General features: G+C 40.7%; 2 protein-coding genes across 7 annotated transcripts in view; both read left to right on the forward strand.

Annotated features, from left to right (window-relative positions):
• Positions 1-1,446: 1,446 nt before the first annotated feature.
• On the forward strand, positions 1,447-17,492 carry zfat (zinc finger and AT hook domain containing). Of its 5 annotated transcripts, none has more exons than XM_088998853.1 (24): positions 1,447-4,208; positions 6,355-6,513; positions 8,254-8,403; positions 8,490-8,621; positions 8,776-8,880; positions 8,959-9,099; positions 9,193-9,266; positions 10,644-10,732; positions 10,839-10,907; positions 11,376-11,524; positions 11,684-11,775; positions 12,126-12,274; positions 12,355-13,201; positions 13,304-13,421; positions 14,197-14,429; positions 14,767-14,848; positions 15,037-15,150; positions 15,465-15,638; positions 15,818-15,906; positions 16,173-16,311; positions 16,468-16,568; positions 16,758-16,845; positions 16,923-17,029; positions 17,110-17,492. In XM_088998853.1, the coding sequence occupies exons 1-24, from the start codon at positions 4,190-4,192 to the stop codon at positions 17,296-17,298; spliced, it is 3,609 nt and encodes a 1,202-aa protein (XP_088854979.1). In that variant the 5' UTR covers positions 1,447-4,189; the 3' UTR covers positions 17,299-17,492. The 5 variants fall into 5 exon arrangements, 4 of the variants coding, with proteins under 4 accessions (XP_088854979.1, XP_088854980.1, XP_088854983.1 ...); XM_088998854.1 differs by having other exon boundaries at positions 16,468-16,550; XM_088998856.1 differs by lacking the exon at positions 1,447-4,208 and adding an exon at positions 4,234-6,282.
• Positions 17,493-22,016: 4,524 nt separating this feature from the next.
• mtbp (MDM2 binding protein) overlaps positions 22,017-24,006 on the forward strand; it is a 42,073-nt gene continuing 40,083 nt past the window's right edge. The window contains exons 1-2 of one of the 2 annotated variants that reach the window (XM_088998586.1): positions 22,017-22,162; positions 22,744-22,827. In XM_088998586.1, coding sequence (XP_088854712.1) covers positions 22,096-22,162; positions 22,744-22,827 — 151 coding nt within the window. In that variant the 5' untranslated portion in view covers positions 22,017-22,095. The remainder of the gene's footprint in view (positions 22,163-22,743; positions 22,828-24,006) is intronic. The other variant, XM_088998587.1, reaches the window with a different exon arrangement.

Below are 24,006 nucleotides of genomic sequence, written 5' to 3' on the forward strand. Positions count from 1 at the left end.
AGACTCGAACCAGGGTGAAACCAACCAGAAGGACTATGTGAAGAAGTGGAAACAGGGCATGGAGGAAGCGTATGCGATCACGCAAGAAAATAACAACAAAGCTGCTGCCAGGAGTAAGAGACTATATGACAGTAAACTAAAGTATTCTACCCTGTTGCCCGGTGATCGTGTTCTGGTTCGAAACTTAACCCCACGTGGAGGTTCAGGCAAACTGAGAAACCACTGGGAGGATGTTGTTCATACAGTGGTTCGTCAAGTCAGCCAAGACATTCCAGTTTATGAGCTGAAACCTGAGAGGGGGAAGGGCAGATCTAGGATACTCCACCGCAATCTCTTGCTGCCATGTGATCATTTGCCATTAGAGACTTCACTACAGTCCCAGTCCAAGGAAAAGTCCACTCGGCAACGACCGAACAAGATGCCGGAAATGGATCCGGAAGAGGATGATGAGGAGGATGAGTATTATCCAGTGTTGCATCGCCAGAGCACCCGACCAGACTCACCAGAACCGCGGGACGTGAGCTTTGTGGAGACAACCCACCATGATGACAATCAACTGGGGAATGAACTGCCGGGGACGGAGCCGGGAGCTGCGGAAGTTGACCAATCTCAGGAGGGCAACATTGGTCCGGAAAATGATCCACCTGTGACAGTGTGTCCCCCTTTTCCCCAGCCACCCCCCAGTAATCCTGATATTGGGGGAAATCAACGGCCACGACGAGAACACAGGAGACCCAAGGTATTCACGTATGATCGCCTTGGTTCGCCATCTTGCTACCATGTAGGGACAGTACCATATCATGGTGAACAGACAATGCCTTGGATGTATGGCGCACACCCCTATTATGCCACGAAATACTACAGAAATGGTTAATCGACACTTCGGTTTAATAGAACAGTGAGATGGAAACAAGAAGACCCCGATGAGCCCTGTATAAGTAAAACGGAATGTATGAAAAGAGTTCCAGTCTGTGAATTGTTGATTGTTATAATGTAAACAGAATGTATGAAAAGAGTTCCAGTCTGTAAACTGTTCATTATTATAGTTCATATTTGGATGCAGTTCATAATACCGTGCGTCATTGTTTTGGGCACGTCGTCCAGCGTATTTATGTATTTACTAGTACATATGTTGGGGACAACATCTATTTTGAGGGGGAGTATGTGACAGGTTGTAAATTATCGTATTTCCTATTTTGGTTACATTTGCGTAGTTCTATTGGTTTACAAATGATATATATCGAAAATGTTTATTTAAACATGGAACGCCTGCTTCGGTTCATGTTTCGTGTCGGACCGATTTAGATCGTTGGACCGGAAATTGTTGTGCGCGTACGTTTGCATTAGATCGGGGCATTCGAAGTAAACCACTGTTGAGTCAAGACGTATCACATTGCTTGTCTTGTGTTTTTTTTCTGGATCCCACAACACCGTATCTCCCTTACTATAGTGGAGAGCAACACAACCAGTTCAGAATTGTCCAATGTTTTGCTCTTGATTGTTTTTGAAGCTACATTTTGTGTCGTAATCCTTTTGCAAGACCTGCGACCGAGACTACAATTTCTGACTCTGGGCATGACGTGTCTCTCGAGACTACCTTCATCGTCTTGAGATGTCATTGCACCCTGCACAGATTCAAGACACCAAGTGCAGATTGCGAAGATCAGCCCCAGAACATGAACAAAGTGGTCTGCATGTTTTACAACAGCCACACTGTTCTTTTGTTGGTTTGTCTCATTTAGGAGTCTTGGACACACAGCTGTAGTGCCTTGGCAAAAAGTTCTAGTTTTGTTTGTCCCAGAGGTTTTGTGGTTTGTTTGTCAACCTGCAATTGTTGTTATTGTTGTTTTGATTGTTCATTTTCAACAGCTTTTTTTCTCCTTGGCCATCACCTGCAAATTTCACCTTGGCTCAGAAATGACAGGTGCTGTACTGTGACGCTGGTGTACCTTGACCTTAGAGTTCACCTTTACTGTCATTTCTTTGTGAATTGTTCTGGGGTCTTTTTTTCGCCATTTGTATTCTTTTCAATATGTCATCGATTTTCCTCCTGTAGCCTCTTCCAGGGAGTTTGGCTCCAGTCCTGATGACCTTAAATTTCTGAATAATATGTGCAGCTTCATTAAGCTCAACATCACTCCCAAGCAAGCTGCTTGGGGGTGATGTTGTATCGTTTACTTTGTACCATTAATGTGTTTGCCTATAATTTTCTTTCTAATCTCTCGAAGCACTGCTTTCCTTTGCTTCATCTGGTCCATGTTTAGTGTGTTTACACATCATGTCACCTAACAGCACAGGGACAACTTGTCACCATTAATATGAGTCTGTGATGCTAATTAGAGTACACTTATTGTTTGAACATATCCTGCTTGCCAAATTATTTTCAATCTTTTCAAGTCTCCCACTTACTGGTAGGTTTTTTTTCAAACGCATTAATTCTATTGAAGTACAATTTGAAAGCAACATCTGATTTTTGTTACCCGTTTGCATATTTTTTCATGAATTTATGATTATTATCATTGTTTTGATCAGTAGTAGTAATAGTTTGCTTTAATTCACAGACTACTTGTTCTCGTGTGTCTGATAAAAATGCCTGAAAGGCGTGGACTAAATGTAAATATGAAAATATATAGTTTTTTTAACTTCTGAACTCAAAACAGCTCCATAATGAAATATTGGAGCGGAAATAGTGCACATGCAACTGCCAGTCCGATCCCAAACATTTGTGAGATTGAACAATCTCATTACATTTGCATTCTCCACATAGACAAAAAGAGTAAGTAGAACATCCACCACCGGAGTGATGTTTAACGATACTGAATTGATGGATTGACAGTAATGTACTATACTCCTATAAGGAGATGCCAGTTGTTTACGGAGGTGACGTCACGAATCACGTGATTTTTGTCTGGTAGGCAAAAGCAACAATGGCGAGTATGGACAAAGCGAATTACTGTAGTGTGAAATCTGTACAATGCTCCGATTATGCGCGAAAGCTACCGTTAGAAGTCCAAGGGCGACACTTTGAGAAGCTGGGATATTGTGACGGTACTTGTAACTTGCCGGATCCTTTCAATTTGAAGAATGAATGGGTTGCCGATCCATCATTGTGGCCAGACATTACTTTCACCGATATTTATTTTTACCTCGTCGATACTCCCGGACAGTTCACTCACGATAGTGTGAAGGCATATGAGTCCCTCAAAGCTTATGAATACGTAGAAAGTGGACACGTGTATCTAGTGTTTTATTATAACGTTGAACCGTCGCCGTATTGTTTTTTTTTGTTTTATTTTTGAAGACAAAGTTGTAGTGTCTGTTGTACATTTTGAATCATATTTAATCATTACAATTTGAAAGGGAAAATACTATGTCAGTTGTGGTAAGTCATTAAACCAACTTGGGATGCAAATTTGAAAGAGCACAGCACAGCTGTAATTAGAATCTTTTTTTAATTTTTAACACGCTTCTTCTTGATCAATGTTAGTGGTACAGTGACATAGTCCCAGGAGAATTGGGGCAGCGTTGTTCGTTGCTGGATCCCTGCTGGCATCTTCCCGACGCTGTGCTCACTGATACCTTTTCTTTGAATTATCAGGAGTTAACATGGCTGAAGTTTAATACAACCGAAGACTTTCATGAATCTAAACCGAAAATGAAACGCACAAAACAATGATAGCTAACAACGGTTGTGTTAGTAGGCTTTCTGCCTACCGGAAGTTAGCGGCCGATCACGTGATCATAACAAATTACGACAGCTGGCATCTATTAAAATTCAGTACAGTATTGTAATTCGATAATTTACCACTCAAGACGGGGAAAAGACAAAAAACACAGAAAACGCGCTGTAATCCTAATTATTTATTATTATTTGCTACACTTGAGATTTTGAATTTTGTGATTTCTGATGAAAGCGTGAGCAAAGCTGAATAAAACAGGTTGCACATTCAGTTGCACCAAATTGCAGTATAGTCCTCCTCTAAAAAGGAGGCGCTATCGGATGTCGGATCCACAAACCAAATTCTCTTCCGCTGCAAAGGAGGACATGTTTCACACATTCGTCAGAAATATATTATATTCGAAGTACAACTAAGACACTAAATAATATTTTTGGGGCAATATAAACTTTGTTTCTAAGTTATACTGATTAATAAATTGCTGCATATTTTCTTTCAAGACGTGAAAGAAGATGGACGGGCAACAAACAGGTACGTTTGCTTTCGTCGAATATGTTAGTCGGTGCTCACTGTTAGGCCGATTCAACGTAAACGAATTTGACGAGTTTTTTTCGGTGCACAAGAAATTTAGGATGACCTGCCCATTTATCACCCATATCATACGCGTTTACTGCGCGAATAGCTCGTTTAGTTTGTAATTTTTGAGACAGCATGACTGTCGTCGTGGGACGACGCGTTATAGCCATTATAACTGATTATTACTTGATTGCAGAGGAGAGTCAACATTTTACTAGCAGGGATCGACATGTCATTTTGAGTTTTGGAGTTACAAGAAGGTTAAACTAACTGGCATGCTATTACGTCTCACGGTAGACAGTAGTTACTTGCTTGAATATAACACTGACTTGTGCGCGCTGTCTGCTAATGATTATCCTGTCCCGCGACGGTGCGCACCTGTGACGCCACAATCCCGCAGTATGAATGGAGCAACGCTCCTTGGCTTTCAAGCGCACTAAAACTGTCACAAAAACATTTAAACTATACATGCAATTTCAATGGAGATAAACATGTCCTGTGCGCTAGGGAAATGTCCTTCTGGATAAAACTTGGACATCAGTTTATATAAACACCAACACTTAATGTCATTTTAAAGGAATGGCGAGTGGTGATAGCTGCTGAATCGAAATTCTAACTAAACGAAACATGTGGGTTCACTAACAAAACACACATGAAACCATTTCATCTATTATTTTTTTTTACCAATTTGCGGGAAGATTGAGACACAAATTCACACGAAAACACATTTCTTCATTTAGACAAGCAACATAGTTTGAAATGTTTTTCAACAATCCAAATCTAAATGAAATTGTGCTTACTGTGCGGGTGTGGCGTCACACGTGTGTATGATTTGGAAGTGCGCCTTTCAACCCTTTCATGTCTTTCATTTCCTTGAACTCCTTGATGTGCGTCTCACCCTGACGCATAGCACACGCTTGAAAATTGTATAAAAGGAGCTGTCGCGGGACAGAGAGATTGGGCAGAATCATCTCAGACTCATCTCGGACTCACAAACTCAAAGAGACTTGTAAAGCCCCGCAAAGGCACGGACATCACAGCGCGACTTGCTCAACTCCACGCTGCGATCAAGCTCTGCGCATCACCTGCCTGGGAGATCTGACAACGAACCTACTTACAAATAAAGAGAACCATCAAACTCTTTACGGGCACTAAGACCATGTATCTCACCCAGCAGGTGTACAGCAAGGGGTGTGGTTATTATAAGACTATTTTACTGCATTTTCCAATGTTCAGATCAGAGCCACTTGTTAGCCGTTGGAAGCAACACGTCTCCACATTCAGTCGTGTGTGCTCCTTCCTCAATGGCTACATTACTGTATTTAATATGCAGCCCGCACATTATTTGTTGTTTGGTCTGTGGAGTCATTGTTTTATAACAATAAAACCATTTCCATGATATTACTCGAGTTTTGGGTGACCCAGTGGTCGAGTGTTTAGCGTGCCGGCTTCACAGTGCAGAGGTCGTGAGTTCAAGACCTGGTCCGACCTACCTGTGTGGAGTTTGCGTGTTCTCCCCCTGGCCCGCATGGGTTTTCTCCGGGTCCTCTGGTTTCCCCCCACATTTCAAAAACACTCCAATTTGTCCCTAGGTGTGAGAGCGAATGATTGATTGTCTCTGTGTGCCCTGCGATTGGCTGGCAACCAATTCACGGTGTCCCCCGCCTGGTTCCTGAAGACTGTTGGGATAGGCTCCAGCAACCCTCACGATTCTAATGAGGATGAATTGGTCCGGAAAATGGATGGATGAACACAAGAGTTTTTGCCACGAATTGTGTGGTCTGGAAATTCTACCAAATAACAGACATATTTCAATATCACTAATCTTTACCGGTTGGGTTTGAATATCATCTCTATCTTGAACATTTCCCCAGTGTGTTTTTTCCTCTCCCTACCGTCTGGATTTTCTCCCACATTCGAATAACATGCGTGGTAGGTTAATGGAAGACTCCTCATTATTTTCCTTCTCTTTCCCAATTTCAGCCGGGATAGGTTCCAACACCTCCTGCGACACAAATAATAATCAGTGGTATAGATAATTCATTGATGCAAAGTCAATCCACAATGTATCCATCTAATTCTGCTTTTTCTGTCTCCCCAGCTGGTTCTGTGTTCATGTGTCGGCTCTGCAACCAGTTCTCTCCCAAACACTCACTGCTACTGGACCATTGCACCCAATTCCATCCGCTTCAGGAGCCTTATGAAGACATCATTGTTGCACTAAAGCCCCTTGCAGGAGTGCCCTTGGAGACTTTTGAAGGTCAGATCAAGATTATCTGGGCTTCCTCATTCACAATCATAAAACACTGACCTTTTCCCGAGGAACAAATACTAAACTAAAATTATTCCAGCTAAACTCCCTTTTAATTTGACTCTGAAAACAATGACGAAAAGACCAAATGAAATGAATGAACACAAATTTCTATTTTGGTCCCCATATTTGTACAACGTTTGTGCTTTGTATTATGAGTGTCTTAGTTACTTTGTCTGCAGGGTATAATGTATTAAAGTCAAAAGATCAAACAAGTTTCAACTGTTATTCATAATATTAAAATTGTTCACACCCCTGTCAAACCCAGTAAATTTGTTGCCAAGCCATAAAGGCATCAAGACAAATTTGCTTTCTTTTATGATGGCTGGAGCTAAAAGAACAACATAAATGACTTTAAGAGTTTGTGTTAGGGATTTTCATGAAAAGTCTTTGCATGTTTGTCTTTTTTTCCTACGTTTTAATAATGCAAGACCAGTATTGAGAAAATGCTTTGGTTGTGTATCTTACATCGCTCCCAATAAATTCTACCATAATCTAGAACATTCAAATCCACAATTTAGAACAGGGGTCGGGAACCTTTTTGACTAAGAGAGCCATAAAAGTAAAATATTTAGAAATGTTTTTCAGCGAGAGCCACATGCACGCGCGCGCGCACATACAAACGCTCGCGTGCGCGCGCACACACACGCGCGGCTACTTTTCAACAGAATATCAGAATGTATTATTTAAAATAACTTTGTGATAGTACTCACCGTTAACATGGATGGTTTTCCGTTCCTCGTGTTTGGTAAAAATCCAGGAAAGCGATCGGAATGAAATTCAATTTGCCGGTCCAGAGGCGAAGTTACTGCTAGCTAGCCTGCACACGGCTCATAAGCTTCCACACTTGCTATCTGCAATCTACTTCTCGAAGAAGTATGTTGATGCTAACGTTAACATGGGTCTTGTTAAAATGTCACTGAATGTCAACTGTTTCATCGATGGTATTGTTTCATTGCAAATTAGAATCAGAACATTTTCTCTCCTCTAATGCTCCGGTGCATTCGCGCTGAAGTCCACAAGTTGGGCTCATTTAAAGGGGCGTTTACCTATTTCAACATGATGGCCACTATCATCCAATCAACATGGCGCTTTCGGCCATTGTAGGTCAGTGTCATCCAATCAAAATTGCGCTTTCCGCCAACTGCAGCCCCAACTGGAAATGAACGACGAAAAAAACGACAATATGTATTATAATATGTAATATTTATCAGCGAGCCATATGCAATCATCAAAAGAGCCATATATGGCTCGCGAGCTATAGGTTCCCGACCCCTGATTTAGAACATCAGATAAATTATGGCTCCCCAGTATTACAGACTGTGAACACGGGAACAAAATACTACTACTACTTCAATGACAAGAATTAACATTGACAATAAATAATAACAATAAGAATAACATTATTTGTTATTTCACTTTTTTTTTTACTTCAAGATGGCGGCGTGAGAGTGTATTTTGTTTTTCTACTTCTTCCTTTGCTTTCCTCTTACATTTATCACTTTGCTGCTGGGAAATGTAAATTTCTCCACTGCGCGACTATTTAAATCTAATCCAATCCAATCCCAAATCTTTCAACATCTACCCAACAGTCTTTTGCCACCTCTTTGTGTGATTTCAAGTTAAAAAAGTACCCATTAAAAAAGTTGACCATTACTAATTTTGGCTTCAACTGTGTGTTTCTCACAGAGGGCTCAGTAAAGCGAAAACGAGGACGACCGAAAGGCTCCACAAACAAAGCGCTCACAGGTCGAAGGGATGACATAGAAGACTCCATGCTGCCTCCAGAAGACAAAGCCCAAAGACAAGAAGGGCAGAAAGAGGAAATAGACCAAAATTGTAAAGCATGAAATGATAGATGGCATAGAAAATAATTTGCTTTTCAAAATGTATGCCACCTGCCAGTGTTTTTATATTTCTGCTAGGTGATGAAAGCAGAGTATCGGGGCTGAAATGCAAGGACTGCCATCGTTGTTTCAGCAACAGGCGGCAGATCGTCAAGCACATCTGCCTGAAAGCGCAGTATGAGGAAGAGGAAAATGAGGACCATGACACAGGTAATGAGAAAAAAACTATATACAACAGCATAATGTAAAAACCTAAAATGTCACATGGCTAAGTAGCATTCAATATTGGGTGGCTAAGCCAATCATACAGAGAACTAATTCATAGCTTCCCTAAAGGAAAACATATAATTTGCATGCCTTTCAGATGGCATTCGCAGAGGTCCCGAGGATTCTGAAAATTTGGACCCTCTTTGCCCAGATAAACAAAAACAACAAACTCCAAAAAGATTATGGATGAAGAGAAGAAAGGGTAAACAGTCCTTCAGGAATAGTATTTCCCAGATTATAGTCACATAAGTCATCGCCTTGTCTTTTGCTCTGCTTTTAGGAATGATACATTTTCAACACAAGAAGAAAAATCAAATGCTTTCTGATGGTGAAAGCCTCACCTCCAAAGAAGATGGTCTTGGATCAGGAAGCAAAAAAACTGTCATTGATGTTTTAGTCACTGAAGAAAAGTCACTGCCAGGTCCGTTTCGTGTTGTCAAATTCTGTTTTATTTCTAGCAGAGTGGGTGAGAGTAGACATATAATTTAATATAAACTCTTCATACTTTATATAGGTGTTATAAAAATGATTCCAGTAGAGAACACCATTTCAGGTTCAGACCATGTCAACATTCAGGGTGAGTCTCAGGTGAGTCTGTTTGTTTACTGAGCGCAAGTTACTGACCATTAGTGATGGTAAAATGAAGCATCACGAAGCAATGAGGCTTTCCATCTAAATGGTTTACTCCTGGGCCAAAGCATCATGAGGCTTCATTTATTCTATTGCGCCATCATGTAGAAAATAACTGTCATGACAAAGGGAGTGATTAAATTTATACCATGGATTTGGTGGGGCCAACAAAAAAAAAATCAAGTATGCATAATTCTCACTTTTATCTAAGAATTCAGACTTTAACGTGTCAATCCTCACTTTAAAGTCAGAATTTTCAGGTGAAAGTCAGAATTCTGAGATAAAACTGAGAATCATGAAAACTATTTTTCTTTCTTTGTTAGCCCTCTTGTGTAAAAATTGCATGGACTTGTGATGTGAATGAATGTGAGTGTCTTACTTGAAGGAATAATGACTTTATTTTAAACATTGACACATAAACAAGGAACAAGACACAACTCTCTTTCATTTTTGTTGAGGAAATTGTGTTCTGTTTTTACGCAAGTTCTTTCGAACAAAATTTACACTTCGCCTTTTGAAATATCAGCAAGGAGAACAAAGACATTAAAGCAAGGGCACATTGTGTATATTAGCACTGGTTATGACAATTTGTACATTTTAATGAGAGATCTGCTCAAAATAATCCCAGACAGGGGATGTGAGCTTCTTTTTCGTTGTGGACGGTTCCACCATTGCAGAACCAATCTGATTGAAGATGCGAGTTTGGTGTGTCAGTGTCAGCTGATTGTCGTCTCGTTACACCATTTTATTTCGAATGACCTGCGATACTATGAGTTGATGACAACCTAGGAAGCTAGTCTCGCGAGGCTTTGGACGTAGCAATGTGCGTTCCGAGGCTTTGGGCGTGGTCACTCGCGTCATCAACATACATCTCGAGGTGCGATTCAGGGATTTTTTTTTTCCTGTTTTACTCGACGCACGCCTCAGCACAGTCGGGCACATCACTACTACTACTGACCATCCCCTAGTACACGGGGATATATGCCCTTCCACGAGTCATACGACTGTATAACTCATGCGACTCCTGACAAGTGAAACTATATTTTTCCTTTTACTAGCTTTTTTTCCATTAGTAACATAACCTTACATAACTATTTCAAATCCCAAATGGGAAAAAATCTAAACCTGCAGTGTGTCTTAATGGAAATATAATTGTATTAGTAAATATTAAACAATGACTACTACAACAACTACGACTACTACTACTACTCCTTCTACTACTACTACTACTACTACTACTACTACTTCTACTACTACTACTACTACTACTACTACTAAATAATAATACGTACGCCTCATCTAAATATGCACATTAATTATTTTGTGAATATTCAGGTCACAGCAGTCTCTCAAGGCGAACCAGCAGACATTGGAAGTCCATCTGCAGCCAATGTTGAAGACCCCAAAGCAGAACACAACCCAAGGTACTGAATCACGCACGACATCTGCCAGAGTCAGGTTGTGTTTCTTTTTATTCTTTGCATGAAAGAAAAGCAGCATTTGACATTTTCTCGTCTATTCTTACTGCAGTTCTGACAATTTAGAACCGACACCTGCAAAAGGCTTCCAGGAATATTCCGTCAAGCAAGATCTTCCCAAGTATTGTGAACCTCTTTATTTATTTGAATGTGTACTTTAGCATCCGTTACTTAATTTTGAGATCTACCTGGCTGCTCTTATGATTCATGGAAATGTTTCGAGACATGATTTTTAATTACTCTTGAATGAACGACTAAATGCAGGGGTGTCAAACTCAGGTTCTGGAGGGTGGCTGTCGTGCATTTTTTCCCAACTCTCCTTGTTGCAACACACCTGATTCAAATGAACAGGTTCAATTTCAGGCTTCAGCAGAGCTTGCTGATGACATGATCTTTTGAATCAAGTGTGCATTAATCATGGAGTGGGATTTCATTTCACATGAATATGGGTTTGGTCATTGATTGAGCTCAACTCACTGTCTTTTATTATACACATATTTACAGTACTAATCATAAAATGGAGACATGGTCATATATCTATTTCATTGGTGATATCATTGATCAACATGATATGTTTCTCTGTCATCAGTTTACTTCCAAGCCAATTGAAGGTCTTTGGCTGTGAGATCTGTAATAAAATCTTTAAGTTTCGACACTCGCTGATGTCCCACCTCAGGACACACACCCAAGAGAAACCATTCCGGTGTCCACACTGTGACTATGCATCTGCCATTAAAGGTAAATCAACCTTTCTTTTTCCAAAAGAGGAGCGCTTTCTCCTTCACCCAACCTTAGTGCATAGGTTCCGTGCAGAAAAATCAATTGATGTCTTGAATTCCCAATTTTAATTGGAAAAAACAGTTAACTGATCAATTTCTATTCTTGTTTTGTGTTAAGCTAACTTGAATGTACACCTGAGGAAACACACAGGAGAGAAATTCAGTTGCCAACAGTGCCCCTTCAAATGCCTCAATCCAGGGCACCTCAAGGTCTGAGATAATATTTGTGATCGTTTCACTGGGGACATTTTTCACAAGCAATAATGTTTAGCATATTCTTCTCACCTGTTTCAATGGTCAATCACAGACAGAATGTAATGGAGTGAGTTCTGTGACTTTTCAAAATAGAATATATTTCAACTTTGGGTAAATAAACTGAAGTACTGTAATTTATTTAGTGCCGCACAACATGGATTAAGATATACTGTACATGTAGTCCACATAAAGCACTGTTCTGTTGTGCATCAGTGTCAGCAGATTTGGAAATTTTGTTTCCGATGTTTTTCTAGATATCACATATGCGCGTACAAATGTACCTCTTTTGTTTTTATATCTTTTAGGTCCACATTGAAAGAGTTCATTTGAAGCTGAAACAGCATTGCAGCTTCTGTCAAAAGAAGTACTCCGATGTGAAGAATTTGATCAAACATATAGAAAAGAGTCATGATTTGAGCGACCAGCTCATCTACAAGAGTTACCAACAACTTAGGTGTTTACATACACCATGTAAACATTTGACAATATTTATTTATTATACCCACAGCTAACCTGTTTAATCGATTTGTACAGGTTGAAGACACGTCAGGGTCTCAGACAACTCCTCTACCATTGTCCCACCTGCAGCCGCTGCTTTAAGAACCAGACGGAGCGTGAGCGCCACTTACTGGTTCATGGGCCGCAGCGTCCCTTCGCCTGCTTGCTCTGTGACCATGCCAGAACCAGCATTGCCACCCTCGCCGCTCATGTCAAGAAGCATCCTTTTTTGTACGTGTGCTGCATGTGTGATAGGAAGTTTGTCAGCAGTCAGAGACTCAAGAATCACCTCACAGAGGCTCACCCTGAGCTGGAGCAAGAGCAGGCATTCACAGAATGTATTAAAAACAGCTTCTGCCTGATGAATGTGAGGGAAATGCTGTTAGTAAATGAAGAAAGCGAGGGCCAAGAGAGAATTTTAAACTTAGAAGTAAGCACAGAGGCAGGAGATGATCGCAGTGAAGAGCTGATAAAAGCTAGCAAAGATGTTGAGTGGCGGGATGGCAATGGTGAGTCACAGAAAGTGGCAGCACTCCAAGATCCAAAGCAAGAAAACAAGGACATCGACTCTCAGGATGAAAATGTGCAAGCAGGGTGGACAAGTGAAACATGTGCTCAAAGACTGCAAAGCAAAACCATTCATGAGATACAGATGGATGTGTGTGTTGAGCCCTCAACAACACACATAGGCAACTCTGTCGATAACGATAAGCAAGGACACACGCCTACCTCAGAAGACATGGCCATGAATCCAGACGTTCAGGCGACTGATGATAACGTGTGCGCTGTGAACACTCAAGTGACCACCAATCTTAGCCCAAACACTTATTTGCCTTCAGCGCCATCAGAGGAAAACCTCATCCAAAGAACACAGTCAGAGAGGGTATATTTCTATTCCATGTTTTTTTTAAGATAATATTTTCTATATGACTTACAATTCATGGAATACATTATGTCTACTCATTACCTTGCTTATATCTTACAGGACTTTCAACTCAGTGCATTTCAGCAAGTGTTGTCATCGCTGCCGAAGACTCTTCTTGACATGGAGACTTTCCATCGGCTTCGGAAAATGTATGGAGACATGGAGTGCCAATACTGCGGTGAGATGAGGCAGACATTTTTTTTTCCGCTTTGACCAATGAAAGGTTGCGGATTTTATCATATATCATAATTCATTGCTATGACGTGAGAAAATTGCACCTATTGGCAAACTGAACATAGATTTATAAAAATTACTACATATATTATTGTCTTACATATCATTAATTTTTTTATTCTCATTATATATCTGGTGGAGGTAGTAATAGTATATTATTATTATTATTGTTGTTATTGTGAATGTGGGAGAGAAAAAAATAAGTGCAATTTGGACTGAGCACCAAAAACAAAAGTCATCATGAAAAGTTTACTGTTTACTTGCACCTCTGATTTAAAAAAAAATCTTAACCAGTGTAATTAATGTAATTGTTACTTCCCAACCAATTGTTGAATTAAAATGCTTCTGATTAGGTTTCACAACGACAATGTGTCACAAAGTGCGAAAAAGAAGCACAATGTGCCAAAACAAAGCAATGCAGTTTTTTCTTGCTTCATAAGTGTGCTAGTCAATTTAGCTTGCTTATTGTCACATGAGTGTAAATTATTGAATTTGTCCAATGTTTGAGTCACTTTTTTCCAGGTCACAGGATTAAAAGGTTTATTTTCCACTTGCGTATTGGTATATGAAAGGAATCCTAATGTCGGATGCTGCACATCGTCATCTACAACCGTATATTTCGAATTGTCTTTGTGAATTTATCAATTATTGTATGATGCAGCTCTTGGAATTGAAGTGCATTGTTCTAATGGTCACATTTTCATTTGTGTTTCCTTTAGGAAAACTGTTTTGGTACAAAGTCCACTATAATGCCCATGTACGCACACACACTAAGGAGCACATGAACTATTGCTCAAAGTGTAATTACTCGTCCATCACCAAAAGCTCTTTAAAAAGGCACCTGATTCAGAAGCACGGTGGCTTGCTGCTATCCTGTTCGAGTCCTGGATGCAAATACACCACACCCGACAAATACAAACTACAAACCCATCAGAGGACTCATCAAGAAGAGGTAAAAGATCTATAACAACCTAGATCTACTTACATTTTGCCTATAGATCCCACATCCCAAGACTGCTTGATATTTGCCACTCATTTACATGTACGGCTCTGATAAATTTTAAAAAAAGTTATTCATTTGTATGTTTGCGTGCAGTGGGTTCTGCAAATTTGGGACACGCATTTAAATAAGGGGACAACAGAATAGAAAGTAACTTTAATTGAGTATTTGAAATCCAAATAAAGCCTTGTTTGTCATTTTAAATTCTTGATATTTAATGTCCCATTGTCTTTAAGTATTTATTTATTTACGTTGATATTAAATGTCATTGTTATTGCCTTGATTGCAGAGGAAGACTGCACCGTGTCCAATCTGCCATCAAAGCTATCCAGAGCACAGAATTCCACGACACATCCGAATATTCCACCCTGGTAAAAGACAGTATAGTAACATAGAGACCGAAACCATATCTGGACTATAAAGTTAAAAGAAATTATGCTCGTAGTGAAATGTCATTAGAATTCAATTAGGTTGTCACTTCTGTACTGTGCTGTAACATCTGTAGACTTGCCAAAGCTGCTGGGACTTGACGTGTCGTGTTTAATTGTGTGTTGAATAGAGACATTGCCAGTTAAAGGGCAGATGGTAAAGCGAGCAGAAAAGTGTCCATATTGCGACTCTTACTATCCCAAGAACAGCAGTGAATTTCAGCAGCACATCTGGGCCCACCAAGGTAAGATGTCTCGCTACCTTTGACAATTGTACTGATTGATTTATGATAAATTAAGGTAGTCTAACATCGATGAAACAGTCACCATATTCTCCTCAAACACTTTTGTGTGGTTAAATACAATAATTCTCTAATTACAAAGTTAATGCTTAGTTTCTTAAATATCTATTGTTTCAAAAACACACAGTTTATGTAGATTTTATTATTGTCGTTATGGTTGTAATCTGGAGCAGCGGAGACAAACCCTTGCAAATTGACTTGATTTGTTTGATTTTGCGTTCACACTGTTGTAAATTTTCATGTAATTTCCTTTGCAGGTGTGAAACCATTTGTCTGCAATATTTGTAACTATGCAAGCCGCAACAAGAATAACTTGAAAAATCACATGAACCGGCATAACAAGGAAAGATGTCATATCTGTGAACTTTGCGGTAAAACATTTAAATCGAAAATGTCGTTGAAGAGCCATAGACTGGGCCACACTGACCAAGGTACATCCTCTTTAACGGTGCTGATCTTTGACCTGACTTTGCATTGTTTTCTTTATTGACTTACACTTTATATTATTTATATTTTTGATTTTACTCATCATGTATCACTTTTGGATACAATACAATACATATGAATAAATCCTTTGCATATTGTCCCCCTATTTTTTTTTTTAATCAAGCAAAGCAGTTCAAGTGCTCAGAGTGTGACTTCAGTTCTGTTTTCAAGGCTCCTTTGGTCAGACACATGGAGCAGCATGCAAAATTTAAGGTCAGAATTGTTCCCAGTAAACATTGCTCTGTCAACATGCTCACACAAACTACTATCACAAAATACCTGGATCAAAACATCAAAAAAAATCCACGTACCCCGTATATTAAAACTCATGCCTTATTAATCAGTGATAAAAAAAAAATACACAGAAAGCTTATATATATGTATATACAGTATATAAGCTTTCTGTGGTTTGTCCATCCTTGCATGAGACAGATTTCATGTACAATGCTGCCTGCCTAACTTCCTTTGCTTGTTTTTAGCCATTTCAATGTGCTCACTGCCTCTACTCTTGCAACACAACCGGTCCCCTAAAACGACACTACAAGACTAAACACCCAGACCAGGAATATCAAAATATTAGAGAAGGTCTCTCAGAGGCAGATTATTCTTCAGAACAAGGTTTGAATTTAAGTATATGGCTTTACTACCAGTGACTGTCATTTTTTTTTATTAATGGACTCTCGGGATAAATGTGCCATGTGATGGATGACCAAGCATTCTCTAATCTTCTGAGAATGAATGAATGTACTTTATTTTGTCTTTGTTCATGTTCAGGCCTCAAATGCCCTGAATGTAATTTTGTTTATGGCACCAAATGGGAGCTGAATCGACACATGAAGAAGCATGGTTCAAAAGAGGTGAAATGCACCTGGGAGGTACAAACTTAGATATGATAATGCACACGTTGTTAAGTAGTCCTGCATTTCATTATGCTGAGAACTCTTAACTGGTTTAGGCATCATATAACGAAAATAGGAACCAACATATTTCACACAACTTTCAGTGTCACAGGTTTATTTATTCAGTTGGTGCTATATATGTTCTTTGTGTAAATCCATATTCAGGTGGAGGAGACAGTGGAAAGCCAATATGTCCCTTTGGTGCAAGAAGAGGCATTGAGAGAAGAACATGTAACTGCCCTACAAGAGAATGGTAATGAAAGTATCCCACAAGCAAAATAAGAAATCAATCGCATGTAACAGTTGTTGTTCTTGATTATGTCTTGACAGGGACTGGTCGTATTCTCCAGCAAATTGTTGAGTTAAGTTCAGAAACCCACGACCCCATCACATCTATGGTCGCCATGGCTCCTGGCACTGTTGCTTTGGTTGAACAGGTAAACACTACTCTGTGTGACTCAGGATGTCACGACTTTGAAAAGGTGATTTTAATTTGGAGTCATGGTGGCATTTGCAGGTGGTGAATGAGGAGGACATCGGCAACCACCAGCTGATGGTTGTAAACGCAAATGGGTCTCTTTCTGGCGAGCAGGTGATGGTGGTGGAGGAAGGACATGAACTGGAGGCCCTGACAGTCCTCACTCAAGATGACAACACTCACCACTTTATTGTCTATGTCGAGGAACAGACTGTGGAATTCAACTAAGAATGGTTACATATCATAATAGACTCAAATATCTTTAAGTTATCCATAACCTCACATATTTTGGTATTACACATTTACAAAATACCTATAAGCTGTATCGTATGAATTTTTCCACAGGTTAATAATTTATCATTTTGTGTGAAACACTAATATATATATATTCTTTTACTTACACAATGCATAAAAAATCCTGGCTTATACTTGTTGGCATGTGAAGTGTTTTTATTCACTAAGTGAAACAGAATTGCTCTTCTTGGGTACAGATATTTAGGAAAGGTACAACACCAGCTGTTTATGTACTACTTTACAGACTGAATCATTTCTGTCGAGTTGGGCATTTCATAAAGACGTCACAATTTTTGGGGGGATTTTGCAAGATGGAATAATCAGGTGCATCTCAAGTCAAAGTCAGCTTTATTGTCAAATATGCTAATATGCATGACATACAGCACAGATGAAATTAATGTCCTCTCGGACCCAGCATGAAAGACACTAATATTTGCTAACGTGGCTAAAAAAGACATACAATTGACAACAGACTATACATGTAATTTCTGAATGTAAAGTGAAGTAGTGTTGTATGTAAAGTGAGGTAGTGACGTATGTAAAGTGAGGTAGTGACGTATGTAAAGTGAGGTAGTGACGTATGTAAAGTGACGTGTGGTAGTAATGCAAAAACAAACAAGAAGAAAGGGTTGAAGTGAGGTCTTGCAGAAAAAAATGAGAAAGAACAAAAAATAGAGTTCAGAATCATGAAACACTGGACGTGATGTTATTCTGTCCATTTGTGCCAATGGATGGTCCTCACATGAGATTAGCCTTGATGTTGAGAGTGGTGTGGGAGCTGTGCCTCAGGGATGGGAGGTTGTGAATTTGGGACATCGTAGATGACACACATCATCTTTAGTGTGCCATCGTCAGTAGTGAGAGAGATATAGAGAGAGATGTAAAGATAGATAGAGAGAGAAAGACAGATAGATAGAGATCTAGAGATGTAGAGATAGAGATTTAGAGGTAGAGAGAGGTAGAGGGGTAGAGATAGAGGGAGATAGATATAGAGATTTAGAGGTAGAGATAGAGAAGGTAGAGGTAGAGAGAGATTTAGAGATAGGCTAGATAGACGAGATAGACAGTTGACTAGATAGACAGATAGACAAGACAGACAGATAGAAAGTTAGACTAGATAGACAGATAGACATAGATAGAGATAGATAGAGAGATAGATATAGACATAGATAGAGATAGATAGATATAGACCTAGATAGAGAAGAGATGGATAGAGAGATAGAGATATATATATATAGAGAGAGAGAGAGAGATAAAGAAATAGAGAGAGAGATAGGTAGATAGAGAGAGAGAGCTAGAGAGAGAGAGAGAGAAGAGAATCATGAACCACTGCACGTGATGTTGGAGCTGTGCCTCAGGGATGGGAGGTTTTGAATTTGGGACACATCGTCAGTAGTGTGCCAAAGAATCATTGGGTGTTTCGGCCTTTTAATTACTAGACACCCTCATCGATGGTGGCCAGCGACAGGTTGATCACGCCTGCGCTTGTGTCCCATGCCCAATCAGATGTTCAGAAGCTGGTAGGGGGGGGGGGTCTTAGGTTGCTGACCTATGAGCCCAACAAGGGTCCTTCCTCTTCACCCAGAGCCAGTGGCTGCTTCTTTCTGCCGCTTCAGAGAATGACCTAACTGTGTGCCGCAGAGCCTGTCCATGGATACCCAGGTCTTTTAGCAGCCTGATGGTGGAGGAAGCCACAAACCCTCTGCATCCAACTTCAATTGGATATACCTTGGTTTTCCATCCCCACTGTTGCGAATCCACTGCGAGTTCTGTGTAGCGCAGCTTCTTGCGCTCATAGGCCTCTTCAACAGAGTTTTCCCACGGGACTGTGAGTTCTGCGATGTAGACAGCCTTGGGTGACGAGGACCAGAGCACCAAGTCTGGTCTGAGGGTGGTGGCTGCAATCTCCGCTGGGAAAACCAATTGCTGGCCAATGTCTACCCGCATCTCCCAATCGCGGGCCCCGGATAGCTGTCCAACTTCTGGTTTGGCAGTAGGATGGTTGGGCTTTTCCTGTCCCTCTCGGATGAAGGTCAATGGTGCTGTGCTGGACGTGGTGGCTCGCATTGGCAAGGAGTTGATGGTATTCCTCTTGCTCTCAAGGACAACTGCCAAACTCTTTAGGACCTGGTTGTGCCTCCAGGTGTAGCGGCCTTGTGTGAGGCTGGTCTTACAACCGGTCAGGATGTGTTTGAGAGTTCCTGGCGTTCGACAGAGGTCACAGGTTGGATCTTCGCCATACCATTGGTGGAGGTTTTTTGGAGATGGGAGCACGTCATTGATAGCTCTGATGATGAAGCTGATGTTGCTTGCCTCCATTTCCCAGAGATCCTTCCAGCTGAGCCTTCTCTTCTCCAGGCCTTCCCACCTCATCCATTGTCCCTGCTTGGCAAGAGAGACAGCCCGTACAGTTCTTTCAGCTTCCTCTTGGCGACGCACCTCTGCTATCACCATTTTCCTTCTTTCCGATGTTGAAGCCTTACGCCAAGAAGGTTTGTTTGTAAGGCCAAACCCCCCTCTTCCGAGCTGAACGTGTCCCACAATGTCGCTGTGCCTTAGGGCTGCTGTGGCCTGCTACACTGCAATGGATGGCGTCCATTTCCGTCCCGTTGATAGGGGGGTGCAGCTTGACTGATCTTCCGGTCTCTGGAGTCTGTGAGGGTCATCTGAAGTCTCACTTTAGCGCACTTGTACTCTTCGGTGAGGCTTGTAATTGGAAGCTCAAGGACCCCTTTGCCATAAAGGCCGATGTTAGACAGACAGCGTGGAACACCAAGCCAGCGTTTCACATATCTAGTGATGGTTCGCTCCATCTTCTCCACAGTTGAGAGTGGGGCCTCATAGACTGTGAGTGGCCACATTACCCGAGGGAGAAGTCCAAACTGCAGACACCAGAGCTTTCCTGGCAGCTCAGTCTTGTTGATGTTTTCCAGACTATTGGTAATGTCCTGCTTGAGATGCTGCACTTGATCTTTGTCTCTGAGGCTTGCATTGTACCACCTGCCCAGGCTTTTGACCGGTTCCTCAGACACCGTTGGTATTGGGTCATCACCAATGCAGAACTTCACATTTTTTAGCTGTCCCTTGACGATAGTACAGCGTTGAGGATGATAGTACAGCGTGGAGCATGTCCTCAGAGTTCGGTGTTAAATTACGGTCAATAAATTACAGGGTAGTTCTCTATCTCGGTGGTTCGATTAAAAAACTGGTATACGTACAGATAAACACAACAAAACACCCCAGAAGCCAAATTACTATCTATGTTCTTTCAAAGAATCACTGCTTATGTAATCAAATTTATTGAAATGGTGATTGGATTTGGATTTGCCTTTATTAGTCTCGCAGTGGAGAAATTTACATTTCACAGCAGCAAAGTGATGAAAGAAATGAAAGTAGAAAAGCAAAACACAGGAGCTGCTGGAAAGGCAGCCACTCTCGTGGCGCCGTCTTGAAGTCAAAAGAACAAAAAAACACGAAATAACAAATAACAAATAACATGACAACACAAAGACACAGAGAGAGATATATGTTTGTTTGCTTATAAACTTTAAGATTAAACTTTAATCATGATATTATTGATCATGTATTATATTTATTCATGTAAAGACACTGATCATATTTATGATCTCAAGAATTAGTGAACAGATAATTATCAATACAAACAAATGTAAGCCATTGTCAACATTCCAAAAAAAACAAATCCATTTGTTTTTTTTCTTCATCTGGGGTCTTCTGAGTCATACTTTGTCTGGTCCCTCACCCAGGACCTGTTTGCCATGGGTGACCCTACCAGGGGCATAAAACCCCAGACAACCTAGCTCCTAGGATCATTGGGACACACAAACCCCTCCACCACGGTAAGATGACGACTCATGGAGAGGGTTTGTGAGCACCTGATGTATGTAATTAATTCATCAGTTCAAAAAATAATTAATTATATACATCAGGTTTGTGACCACCTGATGTATGTAATAAATTATTTTTTGAACTAATGAAACAAATGACATTTTCACACAACAGTATTCATTGAAATGCACCTTCTACACAAATTAGTGGAATCGTTCGAAACCTAACTAAATACTGTAACATGAACTTAGTTTGGGCAAGAAAATGTTCAGATCCACTTAATTATGGGAAAACACTGGAAAAGGAGATGAATTAAATGTAAAACCGTAACTTGCAAGTGCAAAGTTAAGGGAAGCTTAAAAAGTTGAGTAAAATTAATTATAATCATTAATACGTACTCAATTGGGCAGAGCATTCTAATCAAATGGTGAGTATAGTTTTTGCTTTTTTGAACGTTACTGTGCCAATTACCATTTTGTGTTTAGGAGCCTTTTACTGAGCGAGTTGCTTGTTCTGTAGCCACAAAGGGACATATGTCTTCTTGTGCCGGTCCCAAGCCCGGATAAATACAGAGGTTTGTGTCAGGAAGGGCATCCGACGTAAAAGCTTGGCCAAAACAAACATGCGGATCAAACCTCCAAAGATGGACGACACTGATTTGCTGTGGCGACCCCTTGAAGGGAAAAGCCGAAAGAAAAAGAAGAATACGTACTCAATTGCATTTCTGTCCAGTCGGTGGCGTTTGTATATTTTTCTTGCATATAATTGCAAACATATGAAAGCGAAGAAGTGTACTTGGTGGGAAATTTGACAAATGGGCGAAGGTAGTTGTCATCAGTTTTAAACAAGCTGGTTTTAATCGTATTATTCGCAAGATAATACGACATGGACAGATATGTACTTGTTTTATCCGTCTGTCAGGCTGATAGCGAAGAAACCCTGGAATGCAAATGTAAGTTTTGACTTCGTGAATTACCGAGCTATCAGCGTTTACTAACTTACCCTTTGGTCACGGTGGGTTTCGTTAGATAATGAATGTGTCTTTTCAAGACGAAAGGAAGATTTACATTTAACAATACATAACGAGTCACTTTTAAAAGACAGTACAAACACGCCCATTACGTGCGAATCATTCCCAAGCTAATTGTAAATTGTCTGTTTTGTTCACTCACTTAACACTATTTGCAGTTTAACTTGATTATTGTTGTTGTTGCGAACATTCAAGAGCTTCCAGAACAATTCACAAACTGCCCAAATCATTACGTACTCTTAGACAATTTGATATACAGTAATGCCAAGAGTAGTGTTTATATTCAAGATAGCACCGGACAGCTCTGACCTACACGTCACAGTGTTATGTATATTTCACATTTATTACTATTTTTGTCACTGGGTTTAGTTTGTGATGGTACTGGACTAACTTTTATAAAGTACATTTTCAAACACACCCTTGGTCTTAGATTTCGCATGTGTACCAAATAGTGTGACTGATTATTGTGATTGAAAGTTTACATTTAATGTTGTCTTGCACAGGCCTGGACCAATTGAAGCAGATTTATGAACAAATTGTGGCATTTTCCTTACAAGAAACCACCAGAGGAATCTCTGTACTCCCACGTGCGTTTTTCCATCCATCCATCCGTCCATCCATCCATCCGTCCGTCCGTCCATCCACCCACACGATCCACCCCCTATCCACCCACACCAGGGTTCGGGAACCTTTTTGACGAAGAGAGCCATAAAAGTAAAATATTTAGAAATGTTTTTCAGCGAGAGCCACACGCACGCGCGCGCGCACATACAAACGCTCGCGTGCGCGCGCACGCACACGTGCGCGCGGCCACTTCTCAACAAAATATCAGAATGTATTATTTAAAATAACTTTGTGATAGTACTCACCGTTAACATGGATGGTTTTCCGTTTCTCGTGTTTGGTAAAAATCCAGGAAAACGATCGGAATGAAATTCAATTTGCCGGTCCAGAGGCGAAGTTACTGCTAGCTAGCCTGCACACGGCTCATAAGCTTCCACACTTGCTATCTGCAATCTACTACGTTAACATGGGGCTTGTTAAAATGTCACTGACATTCGACTGTTTCATCGATGGTATTGTTTCATTGCAAATTAGAATCAGAACATTTTCTCTCCTCTAATGCTCCGGTGCTTTCACGCTGAAGTGCACTAGTTGGGCGTGAAGTGCACTAGTTGGGCGTTTACCTGTTTCAACATGACGGCCACTATCATCCAATCAACATGGCGCTTTCGGCCATTCTAGGTCAGTGTCATCCAATCAAAATGGCGCTTTCCGCCAACTGCAGCCCCAACGGGAAATGAACGACGAAAAAAACAACAATATGTATTATAATATGTAATATTTATCGGCGAGCCATATGCATTCATCAAAAGAGCCATATATGGCTCGCGAGCCATCGGTTCCCGACCCCTGACCCACACGATCCACCCTATCGACCCACACGATCCATCCATCCATCCATCCATCCATCCATCCATCCATCCATCCATCCATCCATCCATCCATCCATCCATCCATCCATCCATCCATCCATCCATCCACCCACCCACACGATCCACCCGATCCACACGATCCACACAATCCACCCTATCCATCCATCCATCCATCCGTCCATCCACCCACACGATCCACCCGATCCACACGATCCACCCTATCCATCCATCCATCCATCCATCCATCCATCCATGCATCCATCTATGCATCCATCCATCATCCATCAGAGGTCTCAATGAAAAAAAAAGTATTACAGTGGAACCTCGGTT

The sequence above is a fragment of the Hippocampus bargibanti genome, linkage group LG06, assembly GCF_051943395.1.
Source record: "Hippocampus bargibanti isolate YZ-2025 linkage group LG06, ASM5194339v1, whole genome shotgun sequence".
Lineage (NCBI taxonomy): Eukaryota > Metazoa > Chordata > Actinopteri > Syngnathiformes > Syngnathidae > Hippocampus > Hippocampus bargibanti.

Bases quoted from the DNA above. Each gene is read 5' to 3' on its own strand.
- zfat (XM_088998853.1), top strand. The intron at 8,622-8,775 runs GTAATGAGAAAA...CATGCCTTTCAG, and splicing joins AAATGAGGACCATGACACAG to ATGGCATTCGCAGAGGTCCC. The intron at 11,776-12,125 runs GTCTGAGATAAT...TATATCTTTTAG, and splicing joins TCAATCCAGGGCACCTCAAG to GTCCACATTGAAAGAGTTCA.